General features: G+C 47.9%; 1 protein-coding gene across 1 annotated transcript in view; it reads left to right on the top strand.

Annotated features, from left to right (window-relative positions):
- The first annotated feature begins 498 nt into the window (after window positions 1-498).
- The window catches only part of ENO4 (enolase 4), a 43,983-nt gene continuing 27,026 nt past the window's right edge, over window positions 499-17,455 (top strand). The window contains exons 1-5 of the mRNA XM_040361504.1: window positions 499-895; window positions 2,317-2,445; window positions 9,950-10,134; window positions 12,413-12,549; window positions 14,227-14,396. Of these exons, the coding sequence (XP_040217438.1) occupies window positions 752-895; window positions 2,317-2,445; window positions 9,950-10,134; window positions 12,413-12,549; window positions 14,227-14,396 (765 nt within the window). The 5' untranslated portion in view covers window positions 499-751. The remainder of the gene's footprint in view (window positions 896-2,316; window positions 2,446-9,949; window positions 10,135-12,412; window positions 12,550-14,226; window positions 14,397-17,455) is intronic.

Below are 17,455 nucleotides of genomic sequence, written 5' to 3'. Positions count from 1 at the left end.
GGGAAAGTGCAGGGGCCCCCCATGCAGATAGGGCCCCTGGGCAGTGCCCAGGTGTGCCCTCTCATTAAGACTGCCCTGCTATTAGTGTTGGTTCATACTGAGGCGACTTGTCAGGCGATGTAGTTGCTCCATTCAGTGCAGAGGAACCATTCTAATCGGAGTGACTCAAGCCGCTCCGACTTAGAAAACGTTTCTGTACTACTTGCATTGACTTCTATTAAAGAAATCCTTTGCAAGCTGCACTGAAGTCATGCTGTGCGAGGCGACTTTGAAGCCTCCCCACTCCTTATCACCTATAGGGGGCAGTCAGCACTCCGCATTGTGGGTTCAGTGGTGTCAGACCTGCCCATCGTCTTTTGCTTCCCCCTTGTTCTCATAGTATGGGGCAGGACAGCTCTGAATGTCTGGCAGGATCATCAGCTATTGTTATTTTCCCCCACTTATGGAGCAGATATAATGACACTTCTATTGGGGAGACAGACCAGAGGGGAGTAGATATGAGACATTCTATCAGATCATCTTCTCCTGCCTTGCTTGAAGCTGATGAGGAGAAGATCACCCGCAGATCCCATCCCCCTGTCCGTACATGTTTAACAGTGTGACATGGGAGGGGCCTCCCCCGTACAATATACACAGGAGGGGCGGATTGGACGGAGCGGGTGAAGCCGCCATCTTGCTGTAGTCCGGACACTAGAGGTCTCGGTGTGGTGGGGCGGTTTCCATGGTGACGGACCGAGCGTCCTGAGGAGACATGAGCCGCACGGAGGGGAGCCGACACCGGGAGGAGGCCATGAGTGCCGCCCAATACTACCGGAGACTGAACATACCGGAGAGGGTGGAGGAGGCCCTGAACACCGGATACCGGCTCAACCCGCCCGACCTACCCGGGTACCTGGTATGAGCCCGGCACACCTCCCCTCCCCCATATACCCCACTATATACGTCCCCTCCCCCATATACCCCACTATATACGTCCCCTCCCCCATATACCCACTATATACTTCCCCTCCCCCATATACCCCACTATATACTTCCACCTGCCCCATATACCCCACTATATACTTCCACCTCCCCCATATACCCCACTATATAAGTCCCCTCCCCCATATACCCCACTATATACTTCCACCTGCCCCATATACCCCACTATATACTTCCATATACCCCACTATATACGTCCCCTCCCCCATATACCCCACTATATACTTCCACCCCCCCCCCCCCCATATAGCCCACTATATACTTCCCCCCTCCCCCGTATACCCCACTATATACTTCCATATACCCCACTATATACTTCCCCCCCCCCCATATACCCCACTATATACTTCCACCTCCCCGTATACCCCACTATATACTTCCCCCCCCTCCCCCGTATACCCCACTATATACATCCCCTCCCCCGTATACCCCACTATATACATCCCCTCCCCCGTATACCCCACTATATACGTCCCCTCCACCAATATACCCCACTATATACTTCCACCTCCCCCATATACCCCACTATATACCTCCCCTCCCCATATACCCCACTATATATGTGCCCTTCCCCATATACCCCACTATATATGTGCCCTTCCCCATATACTCCACTATATACGTCCCCTTCCCCATATACCCCACTATATACTTCCCCCTCCCCCATATACCCCACTATATACTTCCACCTCCCCCATATACCCCACTATATACTTCCACCTCCCCCATATACCCCACTATATACTTCCATATACCCCACTATATACGTCCCCTCCCCCCATATACCCTCCTATGGAAGGGGTGCCCGGCTTTGAAAACAATCAGTGCTCCCCAGCCGTAGGTCCCCCAGACAACCAACTTTGCTCACTTGTAGATGAGAAATGGGGCTACATGTGTGCCAAGTTCCCGGGGCCAGGGTACCTAGGACCGGCCGCACCGGGTCCCCAAAGACTGGAGAAATGATCGTTTAACATGGGAGTCTATGGAAGGGGTGCCCAGCTTTGAAAAATTGGTGCTTCCCGGCCGTAGACCCTCCGGACAACAAACTTTGCACACCTGTAGAGTGGGGCTACATGTGTGCCAGGTTTGGGGTCCTGAGGACCTACGGCCGTCCAGTACCGGATCCCCAAAGATCAGGTGCAAAAAGGTGACTCAAGTATAAGCCGAGGGGGGTATTTTCAGCACAAAAAAATGTGCTAAAAAACTCGGCTTATACTCGAGTATATACAGTAATTTTAAGGGGGATGATTCTATTCTATACTCATTGTAGTTGTACTGCAGATACTTGTACTATATTCCTTCTCATCCCTCTCCTCACTCTTTTTTTGTTTTCAGTCTAACTACTTTGCCGATCTGTCGAATCCTCCGGTGATCAGCAATATCCATGGAAGGAGAATTCTGGGTGGAGCAGGAAATGCGGCCCTGGAGGTTGAAGTGTTTTGCACAGTGAGGAACAATGACAAGGTACCCCATACCCTGTATACAGTATAACTCTACAGAGCTGATTATCATTGTGTATGGATCTATGGTGGCTGCCATTTTGCCCTCCTCTCTCAGAAAATACCAGTTGCCTGGCAGTTCCACTGACCTGGAACAATTGATGGATCCGGAGTTCTGACTTTTGTTTTTACATGCTTGTTTGGGTCAGTGACTTAGAAATGGAGACAGCCAGGGACACGGCATTCTTTAGAAGCAGGCAGCATTTCTGACAGCTCAGTGTATGTAAACCCGAATAATGAACTTCTCTTATTCTCTCCCCTTTATATCTGTTAGAACAAAACACTTACAATGGTATATTTATCTGTTCAATAAGCACAAAATTCACCTGTGGATCCTGCCAGAACTCTGAGAGCCGATAACTTCCTGTGATGAATCTTATCAGTTACAATGTTCCCAGCTATCTTAGGGAACCCCTCCGCCAGCTTTATGGAGAAGAGGAGAAGGCATGTGTTCTGTGATCCTCCCTTAGGGTGACAACACTGCTTCATTATAAATGAGCGCTGTCATCCTGGGACAGGAAGTGTGTTACTGGCAGGATCATCACATGATTGAAGAAAACAAATGCAGCAATCACATGTAATGGAAAGCTGCAATATATGACATTTATTTACATCTGGATTTAAAATCCCTTTAAAGCAGAACTCCAGGTAATAAAGTAATCATTTCATGAAGCATGATGTACGAATAGAGGGGGCATGATTCCAACATAACAAACCCAAACACACCTCAATGATGACCACTGCCTTGCTAATGAAGCTGAGGGTAAAGGTGATGGACTGGCCAAGCATGTCTCCAGACCTAAACCCTATTGAGCATCTGTGGGGCATCCTAAAATGGAAGGTGGAGGAGCGCAAGGTCTCTAACCTCCACCAGCTCTGTGATGTTGTCATGGAGGAGTGGAAGAGAACTCCAGTGGCAACCTGTGAAGCTCTGGTGAACTCCATGCCCAAGAGGGTTAAGGCAGTGTTGGAAAATAATGGTGGGCACACAAAATATTGTCACTTTGGGCCCAATTTGAACCTTTTCACTTAGGGGTGTACTTACTTTTGTTGCCAGTGGTTTAGACAATAATGGCTGTGTGTTGAGTTATTTTGAGGGGACAGCAAATTTACACTGTTATACAAGCTGCACACTCACTACTTTACATTGTAGAAAAGTGTCATTTCTTCAGTGTTGTCACATGAAAAGATAGAATAAAATATTTACAAAAATGTGAGGGGTGTACTTACTTTTGTGCGATACTGTGTGTCCCTTGTTCTGATTTTTTTTTATTTAGGCTGGATTTAAGCTTTGAAATGCAGAAATATAGACCTATTTTGAAATATTAGTAAAAAAAATGTCAAATACAGGAAAAAGGGAGAATAAACAATTCCAACCCCCATTTGATGGAGAGTAAAGGGGTTATAAAGGTTTTCTTTACATAACAAACATGTCATATTTGCCTCTGCTGTGCAGCTTGTTTTGCACAGATTGGCCCCGATCCTCGTCTTCTGGGGTCCTCGGCTGCTGTCTCGGCTCCTCCCCACATCAGCTAACCCGAGGGGGTTAGCTTGTGGGCGCGCTCCGGAGTCCTGTATTCGGCATCTATAGCCGCCGATTGCAGGACTCGGCCCCGCCCCCCCGGCGCCTGCGTCATTCAGTTTGATTGACAGCAGCGCGAACCAATGGCTGCTATCAATCTATCCAATGAAGAGCCTAGAAGTCAGCACGTTCACGACGCATAAGATGCATTAAGGTGAAGAAACACAAAGCTTTACAGCCCCTTTAAGTGTAGTCAAAGTGGTTATGAACCCCTTCATATACCTGATGAAGTGATTGACCTCAGGTGATGATTTCTGCAGTCTTCTCTTCATTCATTCAAAGTCCAAAATGTATGAAACTTGCCTGAGCTGCCAGTACACGGGGGTGGAGATCTGGAGTTACACACCACAGAGCTCAGCTCTGAGAGCTCTGAGAGCTGAATGGAGGGAAGGGACCCCCCCCCCCCCTTTACACAGCACACAGGACCAGAACTGAGGCTGTCAATCATAGGCTATGTGCTGGAGATCCATCCCCTGTCACTATTTTCTCTGGGTGTCAGGATAACTTGTCAGAAGTGATTCATGCTGATAGCAGAGGAATGAAGCAGCAGAAAGAAATGACATTTAGTGCTCTGGATTGAGAGAAGTACACACTATAGTATTCATATTTCATGTCTGAGGTTTACAACCACTTTAATTCCCAGCACAATTTTTCCCTTGGTGATCTTTCCATGGCGGAATATGTGGCTTGATATGGACAGAGGACTCAGTGCACACCCAATATCATTTGATTTCCCCATCAACACAGTCAGTGTTTATGGGCGAATCTGTCCCATTAAGCTATTGTGTTCTCGGGGCGAGGGAGCAGTCCCTGCCAGGAGAACACACAGTGCTCGCTGCGAGAGGCTATAGCTGCTGGAAATAATTGCATAAAAAAATCCAACAGGCTGGTTGCACCCAAGTTGATCGATCCATTAACTTGGGTACAGTCAGCCTGCCCATACATGGTTCGAATCTGTCAGTCTCTGCTGAACTGGCCGAGGTTTGAACTGTCTATGGCCAGATTAAGAGAACAACTCCCACCTACTGATACTCTCACCCCAGCCCTTCGCCTCAAGCAGTCGGTAATTACCTTCTGGCTCTGGGAAAGCAGGTGACCTCCTATCGGAATGCAGCGCTTGGACATGGGCAGCCAATCATTACACTTAAATACCGTCCTGTGAGAGAGGGGAGCATGATTATTATCCCTGTGTAAGCTCCAACGCAGAGCTTACACAAGGTTAGACTCTAGGAAGGTATCAGCGGATGGGGGGTTGGTCTTTTAAGAGTACCTGTCACTTTTCTCTGAATAGGCTTTTCAAAAATAGTCAGCAGTGTCGACTCCAGTACAGTATTTGACTGACAGGTCCTCTTAGACAGCGAAGGGCGCACCATCCCTGGAAGTGGCTATGAGACTGCTGCGTGTGTGAATTTTTGGGGCCCACATTGTTAGGTGTCCCCGTCACTCTCCTTATGATGTTCTTGTGTTAGATGGCCAGTTGGCACCTCTGCTGATCTCCTAGTTTGACCAGTGACAAGTCTCCCTTTAGCTGGGCTACCAGATACTGAGGGGAAGGCTGTGGTTGCCCCATCCTCCAGATATATGGATTAAACGGGGGAAATATTTTTTTTTTCTTTTCCTAAGATGAGCAGCTGTTATTTCTGTTCTTTGTAAAATGCCTGAAGTGGATTGGGTTGGAAACCTCTGATCTATCTGTCCATTGTTCTATAGAAATGATCACACCTTTGTTTCCATCCTGGATTCAGAGTGTGACAAACGCGTAGGGTGACATTGAAGTTATTAGCGCTCTCCCTTTGTTAATGCTCCCAGATCTGATGAAACAATGATGAGCAAATTTCCATTGTGACTTTTCTTCCATTAATAAGCAGAACACAATGACACAAATCGACATTTTCTCTGTCAATAGCAAAAAAAACGGTGAGCTGAAAGCTCAAGGCCACCCGAGGAAAGGGTTTTACCGTCGTATGCAGATGTCTTCTAAATTCTAATCAGCAAAGACGCTCTCTTTACCGAGAGCCGCGCGTGCCACCTGGAGAGCGCAAAATACTACTGTGTCCTCGCTCCAAGGCCTTGCCATCAAGTCTTCATTCAATCTGATCATTTTAATTGATTTTAAATGATCAATAACAGACAACTGATAGGTTACAATAAATTTCCTGCATTGAGCTGATCCCTTTCATTGACGAAAATTTATCAACATTCATGTGAAAGTGATAATTTGAGCTTATTTGAAGAAATTACACAATTTGTTTTGTCTTTGGTTCTGAAATAGACTGGAGCAGTGATGGGGAACCTTGGCACCCCAGATGTTTCTGAACTACATTTCCCATGATGCTGAACTACATGGCAGAGTGCATGAGCATCATGGGAAATGTAGTTCTAAAACATCTAGGGTGCCAAGGTTTGCCATCACTGGACTAGAGCAACCATTCTCATCCAAAGTTCCATGAAAACTCAAGGAGTTGGTTAGGGGTTCTGTGAGCAATGAGCAGTGGTGTACTGATCCCCTGCCTGATGGTGCCTGCATATCCTTGGCACCGTCACTTGGCAGTATAGCCTTTCCTCTCGTCTCTCAAGCAGGCAGGATCTGACTGGCAACTTTTGGCCCAGGGGGCAAGTACAACTCCGAGGCCCGCGGTGCAGCGACTTGGCCCCCTTCTCCTGCTCTCCCTTTTCTTACCCCATCCTAGGCCCCCACCCACTCCAGGTACTCTCTGCTCACCAGGCAGGTCAGGCTGGACAGCACTTGCAGCACGACTGCAGGTTCCCAAACTGGTCGGCTGGGGGCTGCTGGGGAGGCTCAGTTGGGGCTGGCCAGGGGAGGAGAGCCCCTGACCAGCCACGACCAAGGGTGCTCAACCTGTGGCCTGCTGGCCACTTGTGGCCCTCAGAGCCCTCTGATGTGGCCCTCGACATCAAATCAGGGAAGCGCATGCCTGGAGTCGCCAACTCATTGACCATGTTCTGGGCTTGCCGACCCACCATCCTAGAGCATCAGAGTGCATGGAGCCAACAGCAGAGGAAGCTGGCGGCCATGGAGAGAGCTTCCCAGCTTCTCCTCCTCTCCCTCCCCCCGGCATTCAGTGGCTGCAGGAGGAACATGTTTATTATGCTATTCAAAATAATACAATTTAAATTCTGGACCATTTCATTTCATTGTGGCCCTTGACCACTTACCAAATCACTTAAGTGGCACTTGCTCTTCAAAACCTTGAGCACCACTGGTGTACACCATCCATGCCATCCAGCCTTATCCCACACTCTGTAGGACACCAGCGGGGACTTTTATCTTCTTTTCACTAGAAAGCCTTTAGCATGTCTGCAGCAGAAGCGGTGCAACTTTGTTATAGGGCATCAGAGCGGCCTGGGGGGTAACTGCCTCCCTGCCCAGTCCGCCTCTTCAAGCAGGTGACCACTGATACCAATGGGCATAACGAATGCTTGTAAGAATCCCTTCTACTACTTATCATTTTATCATTCCTCTGACTACAAATGTAAGAAGGCTTCTTTCCCACTGACCATCAAATGTATGGGCTCTCCTCTCCTACTGACCACCAATGTAAAGGGGGCTTCTCTCCCACTGACCGCCAATGTAAAGGGGGCTTCTTTCCCACTGACCATCAAATGTATGGGCTCTCCTCTCCCACTGACCACCAATGTAAAGGGGGCTTCTCTCCCACTGACCACAAATGTATGGGCTCTCCTCTCCCACTGACCACCAATGTAAGAAGGCTTCTTTCCCACTGACCATCAAATGTATGGGCTCTCCTCTCCCACTGACCACCAATGTAAATGTGGCTTCTCTCCCACTGACCACCAATGTAAAGGGGGCATCTTTCCCACTGACCATCAAATGTATGGGCTCTCCTCTCCCACTGACCACCAATGTAAAGGGGGCTTCTCTCCCACTGACCACCAATGTAAAGGGGGCCTCTCTCCCACTGACCATCAAATGTAAGGGGGGTCCTCTGTCACTGGTGAAAGGGGGCTTCTCTCTGACCACAAATGTCTCCTCTCCCAATGAACTCAAATGTAAAGGGGATTATTACACTAGCCACAATTGTATGGAGGCTGCATTTCCACTGACCACAGATGTAGAAGGCTCCTCTCTGGCCGACCGCACATGTAGGAGGGCTCCTCTCTGGCTGACCGCACATGTAGGAGGGCTCCTCTCTGGCTGACCGCACATGTAGGAGGGCTCCTCTCTGGCTGACCGCACATGTAGGAGGGCTCCTCTCTGGCTGACCGCACATGTAGGAGGGCTCCTCTCTGGCTGACCGCACATGTAGGAGGGCTCCTCTCTGGCTGACCGCAGATGTAGGAGGGCTCCTCTCTGGCCGACCGCAGATGTAGGAGGGCTCCTCTCTGGCCGACCGCAGATGTAGGAGGGCTCCTCTCTGGCCGACCGCAGATGTAGGAGGGCTCCTCTCTGGCCGACCGCAGATGTAGGAGGGCTCCTCTCTGGCCGACCGCACATGTAGGAGGGCTCCTCTCTGGCCGACCGCACATGTAGGAGGGCTCCTCTCTGGCCGACCGCACATGTAGGAGGGCTCCTCTCTGGCCGACCGCACATGTAGGAGGGCTCCTCTCTGGCCGACCGCAGATGTAGGAGGGCTCCTCTCTGGCTGGCCGCAGATGTAGGAGGGCTCCTCTCTGGCTGGCCGCAGATGTAGGAGGGCTCCTCTCTGGCTGGCCGCAGATGTAGGAGGGCTCCTCTCTGGCTGACCGCAGATGTAGGAGGGCTCCTCTCTGGCTGACCGCACATGTAGGAGGGCTCCTCTCTGGCTGACCGCAGATGTAGGAGGGCTCCTCTCTGGCTGGCCGCAGATGTAGGAGGGCTCCTCTCTGGCCGACCGCAGATGTAGGAGGGCTCCTCTCTGGCCGACCGCAGATGTAGGAGGGCTCCTCTCTGGCCGACCGCAGATGTAGGAGGGCTCCTCTCTGGCCGACCGCAGATGTAGGAGGGCTCCTCTCTGGCCGACCGCACATGTAGGAGGGCTCCTCTCTGGCCGACCGCACATGTAGGAGGGCTTCTCTCTGGCTGACCGCACATGTAGGAGGGCTCCTCTCTGGCCGACCGCAGATGTAGGAGGTCTCCTCTCTGGCTGACCAGAAATGTGAGGTGGAGCCTCTACTACTGACCATTAAAGTAAAGAATTTTTGCATGCTTGGCCATTGACTTGCCTCAGCTATTGCAATTTCCCTTAATTTGTCTTACCTCTACATGGGCTGTCCCCCTTCAGTGCGGCTGCCAGACTCATCCAGCTTACCAAATACCTAGTGTCTGCAGCCACTCTGTGCTGAACTTTCCATTGGCTTTTGATTGACCAACAAAATTTCACGACCTACAAAGCCACATCACCAGTCTTGTTTCAAACTATCACCCAAACCATCCTCTGCTGGTCCCAAGACCTCGTCTCTCTAGTTCCCTGGTCGCTTCCACCCATGCTGGCTTCCGTGACTTATCCAGAGCCTCTTTCATCCCCTGGAGCTCCCCACCCCAAAAAAAATATAATTTTTGGTGAGATACTCCCCAGGGGAAATAACATCTAAAGGGATGCAGACCCTGACACTTGTTTTCTCATTGGAGCCCTGCAAGTGCAGCAGCTGATCATTATAAAATCACTCCCATACAGATTTATGGATACAGACAAACAAACAGCTATTTCTTCAGAAAAGCAAAAGGTAGGAATCTGCAACAAAGTTTGTAAAAATCCTTGCACTGTACATAGATCACCCAGAGGGGAATGTTTTTTCTCAACAAAAGCGGAGTTAGTCTTTAACATGTAAATTGAGCATCTCAGCTGTTTTATTGCACAGATTCACTGGTTATACAATCAGCTTTGTCCGAGGCTCCAAGTCATCTAGTGCTTTTATTTCTACACAGAAAATTTGCTCAGCAGTGATCCCTGCAGACTCTGCGCCTCCTCTGACCTGTTACACAGCGGAAGTCGAGGAGAAGGAGAAGACGATGTCGGTGGAAACAGCCATTGAATGGATCCGGGAGTCTATAGGACCGATGTTGGGAGGGATACAGCCAAACGATCAGAGTAACATCGATCAATTATTGAGGTGTGTATAGCACAGATATCTGTACAGATCTCCCAGGATTCCCACCCTTCCCTGTATTTTATACTCAGTTTTTTTCCCAGAAATCTGTACAGGACTGGTGGTAAAATATTAGACTTCCCCGGCAGTGTTGTGAGGTTTACTGTAGTGAATGTTTGCTCCTCAGTAAGGTGAGTTTCCACATCTAGAGGGGATCTATAGGAGTGGTGACAGTGGTGGCCCGTCCATTGGGGGCGCACAGGTGCCGCCCCCTCTAGCCTCGTAGCCCCCATATATGAATAATGAGTAGATTCATGCATAGTTGCCGTGGCCACTCCCTATTCAGGTGTCCGGCCCCTTTTTGGATGCCAGGCATCTGAATTCTAGCGGCAGGGGTGTTTTTTTTTTTTTTTATTTTTTTTTTTTTTTAAGCACCTGATTAGAGTGATAGGCTTTAATAGGCTTCAAAATAGATTGGACTCGGAGTGCAGAGCACTGAATATGAGCTTGCAATAGAGGAAATCTGGACAGCCGCACTCCAGTGAAAAATGTCTTTATTGAATAAAATCGGTCCATACAGCAATCGAGGACAGTGAATGAATCAGCTGACGCGTTTTGCACCCCTTACTGGTGCTTAGTCATAGCTGTTGTAACACTGATTCTCAATCCGGCCAATCAAAAGCAGGGTTGTGAGACCCATTTTCTGATTGGCCGAAATGAGAAGACTCCCAATTGGCAACTCCAAGTTTCTATAGTTGAACTTTCTGAAATGTCTGGTTTCCTCAACAAGCCCAGAGCTCTACTTTAACCACTTGCTTACTAGGCACTTAAACCCCCCTCCTGCCCAGGCCAATTTTCAGCTCTCTCACTCTTTGAATGACAATTGCACGGTCATACAACACTGTACCCAAATTCCTTAATACCTCTGCGGTTTTTATTGTTTTGTTAAAATTAAAAAAGACCAAAATAAAAAAAACGTTTTATATTTTGTTGTAAAATTTTGCAAACGGGTAATTGTTCTCCTTCGTTGATGTGCACTGATGAGGCTGCACTGATGGGCTCTGGGCTGCACTGATGGACACCGATAAGGCGGCATTGGTGGGCACTGATAGTTGGCAGTGATGGGCACTTATAGATGGCAGTGATGGGCACTGATCAGCACTGGTAGGTGAGACTGATAGGCAGCACTGCTAGGTGGCACTGATGAGGCATTGATAGGTGGCACTGATGAGGCATTGATAGGTGGGCACTGGCAGGAAGCACTAGCAGGCGGTACTGGTGGGCACTGAGAAGGCGTATGTGCCTCCTTCACTGGGGACCGATGTCCCTTACACGAAAGCCCGTGATCACCTTTTTTTAAACAGTTTTAACGAGTTTTGTTTACATCCCATGATCAGCGGTCATTGGCTGACAGCCGATCACGTGGTAAGGGGCTGGGACCGGCACCTTGCTCAAATCTGTGATCACCCGAGTCTCGGTGACGCAGTGATCACATCGTGTGCCGGGCGCATGCAAAAGGGAGGACGTCTATTGAGGGCCTCCCGGAAATTCAGGCCCGCGCTGTGGCCGTCATTCAGCTATAGCGCGGACGGCAAGTGGTACATTTATGCACAAAGTCATTGATGAAACTCACATACCCGTATCAGCCCTGTCACATCCAAGAAGCTGATATATTGTGAGGGAGGTCAGGAAATGTGAAAGCAATATGAAACCCAAAACCAAGAATGTAAAATATTGCAGCTTACTAATCGTGCAATGTGGTGACTAGATTTGTTTTTATTTTTTAGGGTTTTTTAACTCTTTTTCACCTGGTGATCTGGCCATTAACACAACTTATTAGAGTGCCTCTACTCTGGATGAAGGAGCAACAAAAACTCCTTTTAACAGCAGAATTGTTAGTGTGGGGGGAGGGGGGTTTTTGGATGTACTTGCAGATTTGGCTACACCAACACATTTAAGTCAAAGCGGATTGGCTACAATGCACAGCTGCTCCAATTTTAGTAAATAACCCCACTGGCAGGATCACCAGGTGAAAAGAAAGCCTAAAAAATAAAACAAACACAACCATTACACTATAATGGCGGCAATAAAAGGAAAAGTTCGATTTTTGGGTTTAATACGCTTTAAGAGAATGGAGGATCGGATCACCCGGCTCTGCATTACAAGCTTGGAAGCCCCCAACAGTAAGTGTCATACATTCTATATTTACAGTCGGGTGTAGTAGAGATCTCCATATGTGCGTCCGATGTCTCATGACATGCAATTCAAGGGACTCACAAGTGTTTTTCTTTTCTTTTACAAGTGACTTTTACCAGCCAAAGATGGAGGAATCAAGACGGCAAAGAGAAAGTGAGCTCCAATCGGCAGCCTCCTCTACAAAATCTGTCCCATCCCCCCCAGCCTCACCTGCAGCCACCAAGAAGAAGGGCAGTGGGAAAGGTGACTATATGGAGGGGCATTTGGGGAAACTGACTGTATAGAGGGGCAAATGGAGGAAAGATATATATATATATATATATATATATATCTATCACACACACAGTATAGGGAAACGCTTTTCTTAACCTTTTTACTCTAAACCAGTGGTTCTCAACCTTCTAGTGTCGTGACCCCTTGATAAAATTTCCCAAGTTGTGGGGACCCCTAACAGTAAAATTATTTTTGTAGCGTGGGTTGTCAGCACCCAAGCCATGACAAGTAATTTTTCGCCTAAACCACAGACATTTAGCGCTCCCTGAGTCCTTTTAATGGCAACTATAATCACACTCACTGTGTCTCCGGCTTCACTGTGTCTCTGACTTTGTGGTTTCTCGCAGCAGTGACACCTATGCCGAAATCAGGAGATGGGGTCTCCTCTAGCCCATCCCACTACACATTCCTCACCAGTCAGCTGACCTCAAGTCTCTGCCCCAGCCATGCTGTTAACTGAATGGGAACCTGCGAAGAGGCTGAGTGGGCAGCCGTGGGCTCCAGGAACAACCCAGCTGGGCAGCCACAGGCTCCAGGGACAGCCCAGGTGGGTGGCTGCAAAAAGGCTGGGAGAGTGGTGCGGGCTTCAGGAATAGCCCAGGATTCGGTGACCCCTGGCAAATTATCATTTGACCCCCGAGGGGGTCCCGACCCCCAGGTTGAGAACCACTGCTCTAAAGGAACCCTTAAACTAATTTTCCAGTCCAGATAAAAACCTCCCACTGGGAGTCAATGGGAAAGTGCCCCTTATATTAGTGGTCAGTGGGAGATGGTATCTCTTACAGTGATGGTCAGGATGCCACCCCAACAGACAGCTAAAAAATAATAATTTTGACGTGCCACTGGCTCTGCCAAGTTACGTTAACCCAGAACTATGCAGGCACCATCAAATGGGAAATCAATCGACCACAATTCAAGGAACCCCTAGCAACCTCTGGAGGAACCCTAGGGCTCCATTGAACCCTTGCTGAGAATGGCTGATATAGAGGACATGTCCAGGGGAAAGGTGACTATATTGATCAGTGGTGGCCCTTCGCCTCCATAATCCATGCTTCCCGGGCCCCTATTCTACATGCAGAAGCACATGATTAGAGCCAGAGTGTGGGGCGGCCGACTGGGGGGGGGGGGGGGTTGGTTTTTTGCGACAGGATGTCTTGTTTGCCACCGGCCCCACTATATACAGCACCTGCCGCCACTGATATGGATGGACTATGTGATGTGGAGGGTCATATAGAGGAAAGGTGACTATAAGGAGGGACATGTAGGGGGAAAGTAACTATATTGAAGGGTGGGTATATGTATAGGTGAAAGGGTTCTATATTTTAACAACTACTCAATGGGCATGTTCGTGGGCTTAAAGGGTGAGAATGCAACCATTTGTATAGAGGGGTAGCTGCGTCGCCACTCTTAGAGGAAGTAGCCTTTTCAAAAGACAAGAAACAAAAATTCTGAGGTGGTTCACAGCTCATGGGCAGGGGACCACACTATGACCTTTTTTTCTTGGGCAATAAGGGACCTTGTCCCAGCACTGATCACAATATCTCCCTTTCTGAAGTGCTGACATGATGGATAAGGTACCACAATATCTCCCCATAGACAGTAATGCTGAGATGATGACTACAATGCTGCAATATTCTGTCTCTGCAGGTAAAAAGGCAGCTGCAGCAGAGAAGCCGATTCCTCCTGCTGAGCCTCCTGAGCCGATCGTCAGGGGCAGCCTGGCAGTCAGCGCGGTGTCTTTGGCGGTGGCTACAAGCAGTTCGATCCTCAGAGAAGTCCCACTCTACTCCTATATATCTACATTAAGACATGAAGAGGTCTGTATGTTGTGTGCAGCTTTACTCTCACGGAATCTAATTTTAGAGCATATCATTGCTCTTTTCTGCAGATGTGTGGGTCTAAAGTATAGAAATATGTCATCTGCACGTTCTGGTAGATCATAGACTTAAAGCGGAGTTCCACCCAAAAATGGAACTTCTGCTGTCCGGTCATCCGGTAGCACATTTGGCACCTTTCAGGGGAGAGGAGATACCTGTCTAATATAGGCATTGCTCCCACTTTCAGTAAAAGATCACTGCAGTATCCTTTTTTTCGCCATTTGTGCCCCATTGCAGAGATTTCCCTTCACTTCCTGTCCCATAGTCAAACAGGAAATCCCTGCAAATTAAAGGAATTTCCGCCCTATTACCGTATTTATTCGAGTATAACGCGCAAAATTTTATACCAAAAAAATCAAAGTTTTGGGTGCGCGTTATAAACGAGGACTGGGGTGGGATGGCAGTGGCGGGACCGATACCGAGTATTAGCGGGAGTACTCGTACTCCCGCTAATACCGCCGATACTAGAATAGAATACTTCCGCCGCCACCAACGCCGCTACAACGTTAATCACCGCGGCGCGGGGAACATTACAGACAGCTTTCGTTTGAATAGCTGTTTTCCCCGCCGCGCATAGAGACTCCCCCTTGGACGGATCTGTCCAATCGCGAGCAAGGGGGAGTGTCTATGCGCGGCAGGGAAAACAGCTGTTTAAACGAACGCTGTCTGTAATGTTCCCGCGCCGCGGTGATTAACAGTAGGTGGCTGCATATACAGGGGACATGGCTGCACATACGGGGGACATGGCTGCACATACGGGGGACATGGCTGCACATACGGGGGACATGGCTGCACATACGGGGGACATGGCTGGACATATGGGGGACATGGCTGGACATACGGGGGACATGGCTGGACATACAATAAATACAATAAATGATTTTTGGCAATTACAATGATTTTATACCGATTTTTAATCGAAAATTAGGGGTGCGCGTTATACACGTGTGCGCGTTATACTCGAATAAATACGGTACTTTTCTGGTGACAACCCAAAAATTGGGATTAATTTTCCATTCACTTTCAATTTAAATGGTAAACAGGACAGAAAGAGAGGGGGGATCTCCTTAATGGGGCACTAACAGGGGTTTTAATCAATCCCTCTCCACTCTATCCAAAAGTTAAAAAAAAAAGTTTTGCCTTTACTTTAAACAAAGGTACCCAATGCTAATCTACAGCTCCTAGAGAGCAAGTAAGATGGTTTCCCATTCACCCTGGCCTGCACAGTAAAATTACCATGTGGGCAGCTGTCGGTGTGACGGTCAGTAGGGGGCAGTGTGATGCACATTTCAATGCAGCTGTGTGTGTGTGTGTGTGTGTGTGTGTGTGTGTGTTTTTTCTTTTTTTTTAATTCTAACTTTATTGAAATGTCAACACACACAAACAAATATATTGTCACCATGCTTTTCTTTGTGACCCTGCCCAGCCTCCCCACAACCTTTACAGAATGATGCCCCAGCCATTACTGGCTTCTGCTATGTATGCCCCTCACCCCTTTCATTGCTACAGGGGCCACCACGAGTACACACCGGCATCTCCACCACCTTCCCTACCACTTGGTACAGTTATGCTCATAAGTTGACATACCCTGGCAGAATTGATGATTTCTTGGCCATTTTTCAGAGAATATGAATAACACAAAAACTTTTCTTTCACACATGGTTAGTGTTTGGCTGAAGCCATTTATAATCAATCAACTGTGTTTACTCTTTTAAATCGTAATGGCAACAGAAACTACCCAAATGACCCTGATCAAAAATGTACCCTGGTGAATTGGGCCTGATAACATGCACACAATTTGACACAAAGGGGTTTGAATGGCTAATAAAGGTAACCATCCTCACCTGTGATCTGTTTTCTTGTAATTTAGTGTGTGTGTAAAAGGTCAATGAGTTTCTGGACTCCTGACAGACCCTTGCATCTTTCATACAGTGCTGCACTGAGGTTTCTGGATTCTGAGTCATGGGGAAAGCAAAATAATTTTTAAAGTATCTGCAGAAAAAGGTAGTTGAACTGTATAAAACAGGAAAGGGAAATAAAAAATAATCCAAGGAATTGGGAATGCCAATCAGCAGTGTTTAAACTCTAATCATAAAGTGTGGAAAATGAGGGGTTCTGTTGAAACCAAACCACGGTCAGGTAGACCAACTAAAATTTCAGCCACAACTGCCAGGAACATTTTTGGGATGCAAAGAAAAACCCACAAATAACTTTAGGTGAAATACAGGACTCTCTGAAAACATGTGGTGTGGCTGTTTCAAGATGCACAATAAAGAGGCACTTGAAGAAAGATGGGCTGCATGGTCGAGTCGCCAGGAGAAAGCCATTACTATGCAAATGCCACAAATTATCCCGCTTACAATACGCCAAACAGCACAGAGACAAGCCTCAAACCTTCTGGCACAAAGTCATTTGAAGTTATGAGACTAAAATTTACCTTTTTGGCCACAACCATAAACGCTACATTTGGAGAGGAGTCAACAAGGTCTATGATGAAAGGTACACCATCCCTACTGTGAAACACGGAGGTGGATCTCTAATGTTTTGGGGATGTGTGAGCTACAAAGGCACAGGAAATTTGGTCAAGATTGATGGCAAGATGAATGCAGTATGTTATCGAAAAATACTGGAGGAACATTAGCATTCATCAGCCAGGAAGCTGTGCATGGGATGTACTTGGACATTCCAACATGACAATGTTTCAAAACAAAAGGCCAAGCCGACCTGTCATTGGCTACAGCAGAATAAAGTGAAGGTTCTGGAGTGACCATCTCAGTCTCCTGACCTCAATATCATTGAGCCACTCTGGGGAGATCTCACACGTGCAGTTCATGCAAAACAGCCCAAGAATTTACAGGAAATGGAGGCTTTTGGCCAAGAGGAATGGGCAGCTTTACCATCTGAGAAGATAAAGAGCCTCATCCACAAATACTTTAAACTGTCATTGATGTTAAAGGGGGAAATGCACGGTATTAAGAACGGTATGTAAACTTTTGATC

The sequence above is a fragment of the Rana temporaria genome, chromosome 8 (genome assembly GCF_905171775.1).
Source record: "Rana temporaria chromosome 8, aRanTem1.1, whole genome shotgun sequence".
NCBI lineage: Eukaryota > Metazoa > Chordata > Amphibia > Anura > Ranidae > Rana > Rana temporaria.
The sequence above is the reverse complement of the archived record's forward strand: the minus strand, read 5'-3'. Positions and strand labels throughout refer to the sequence as shown.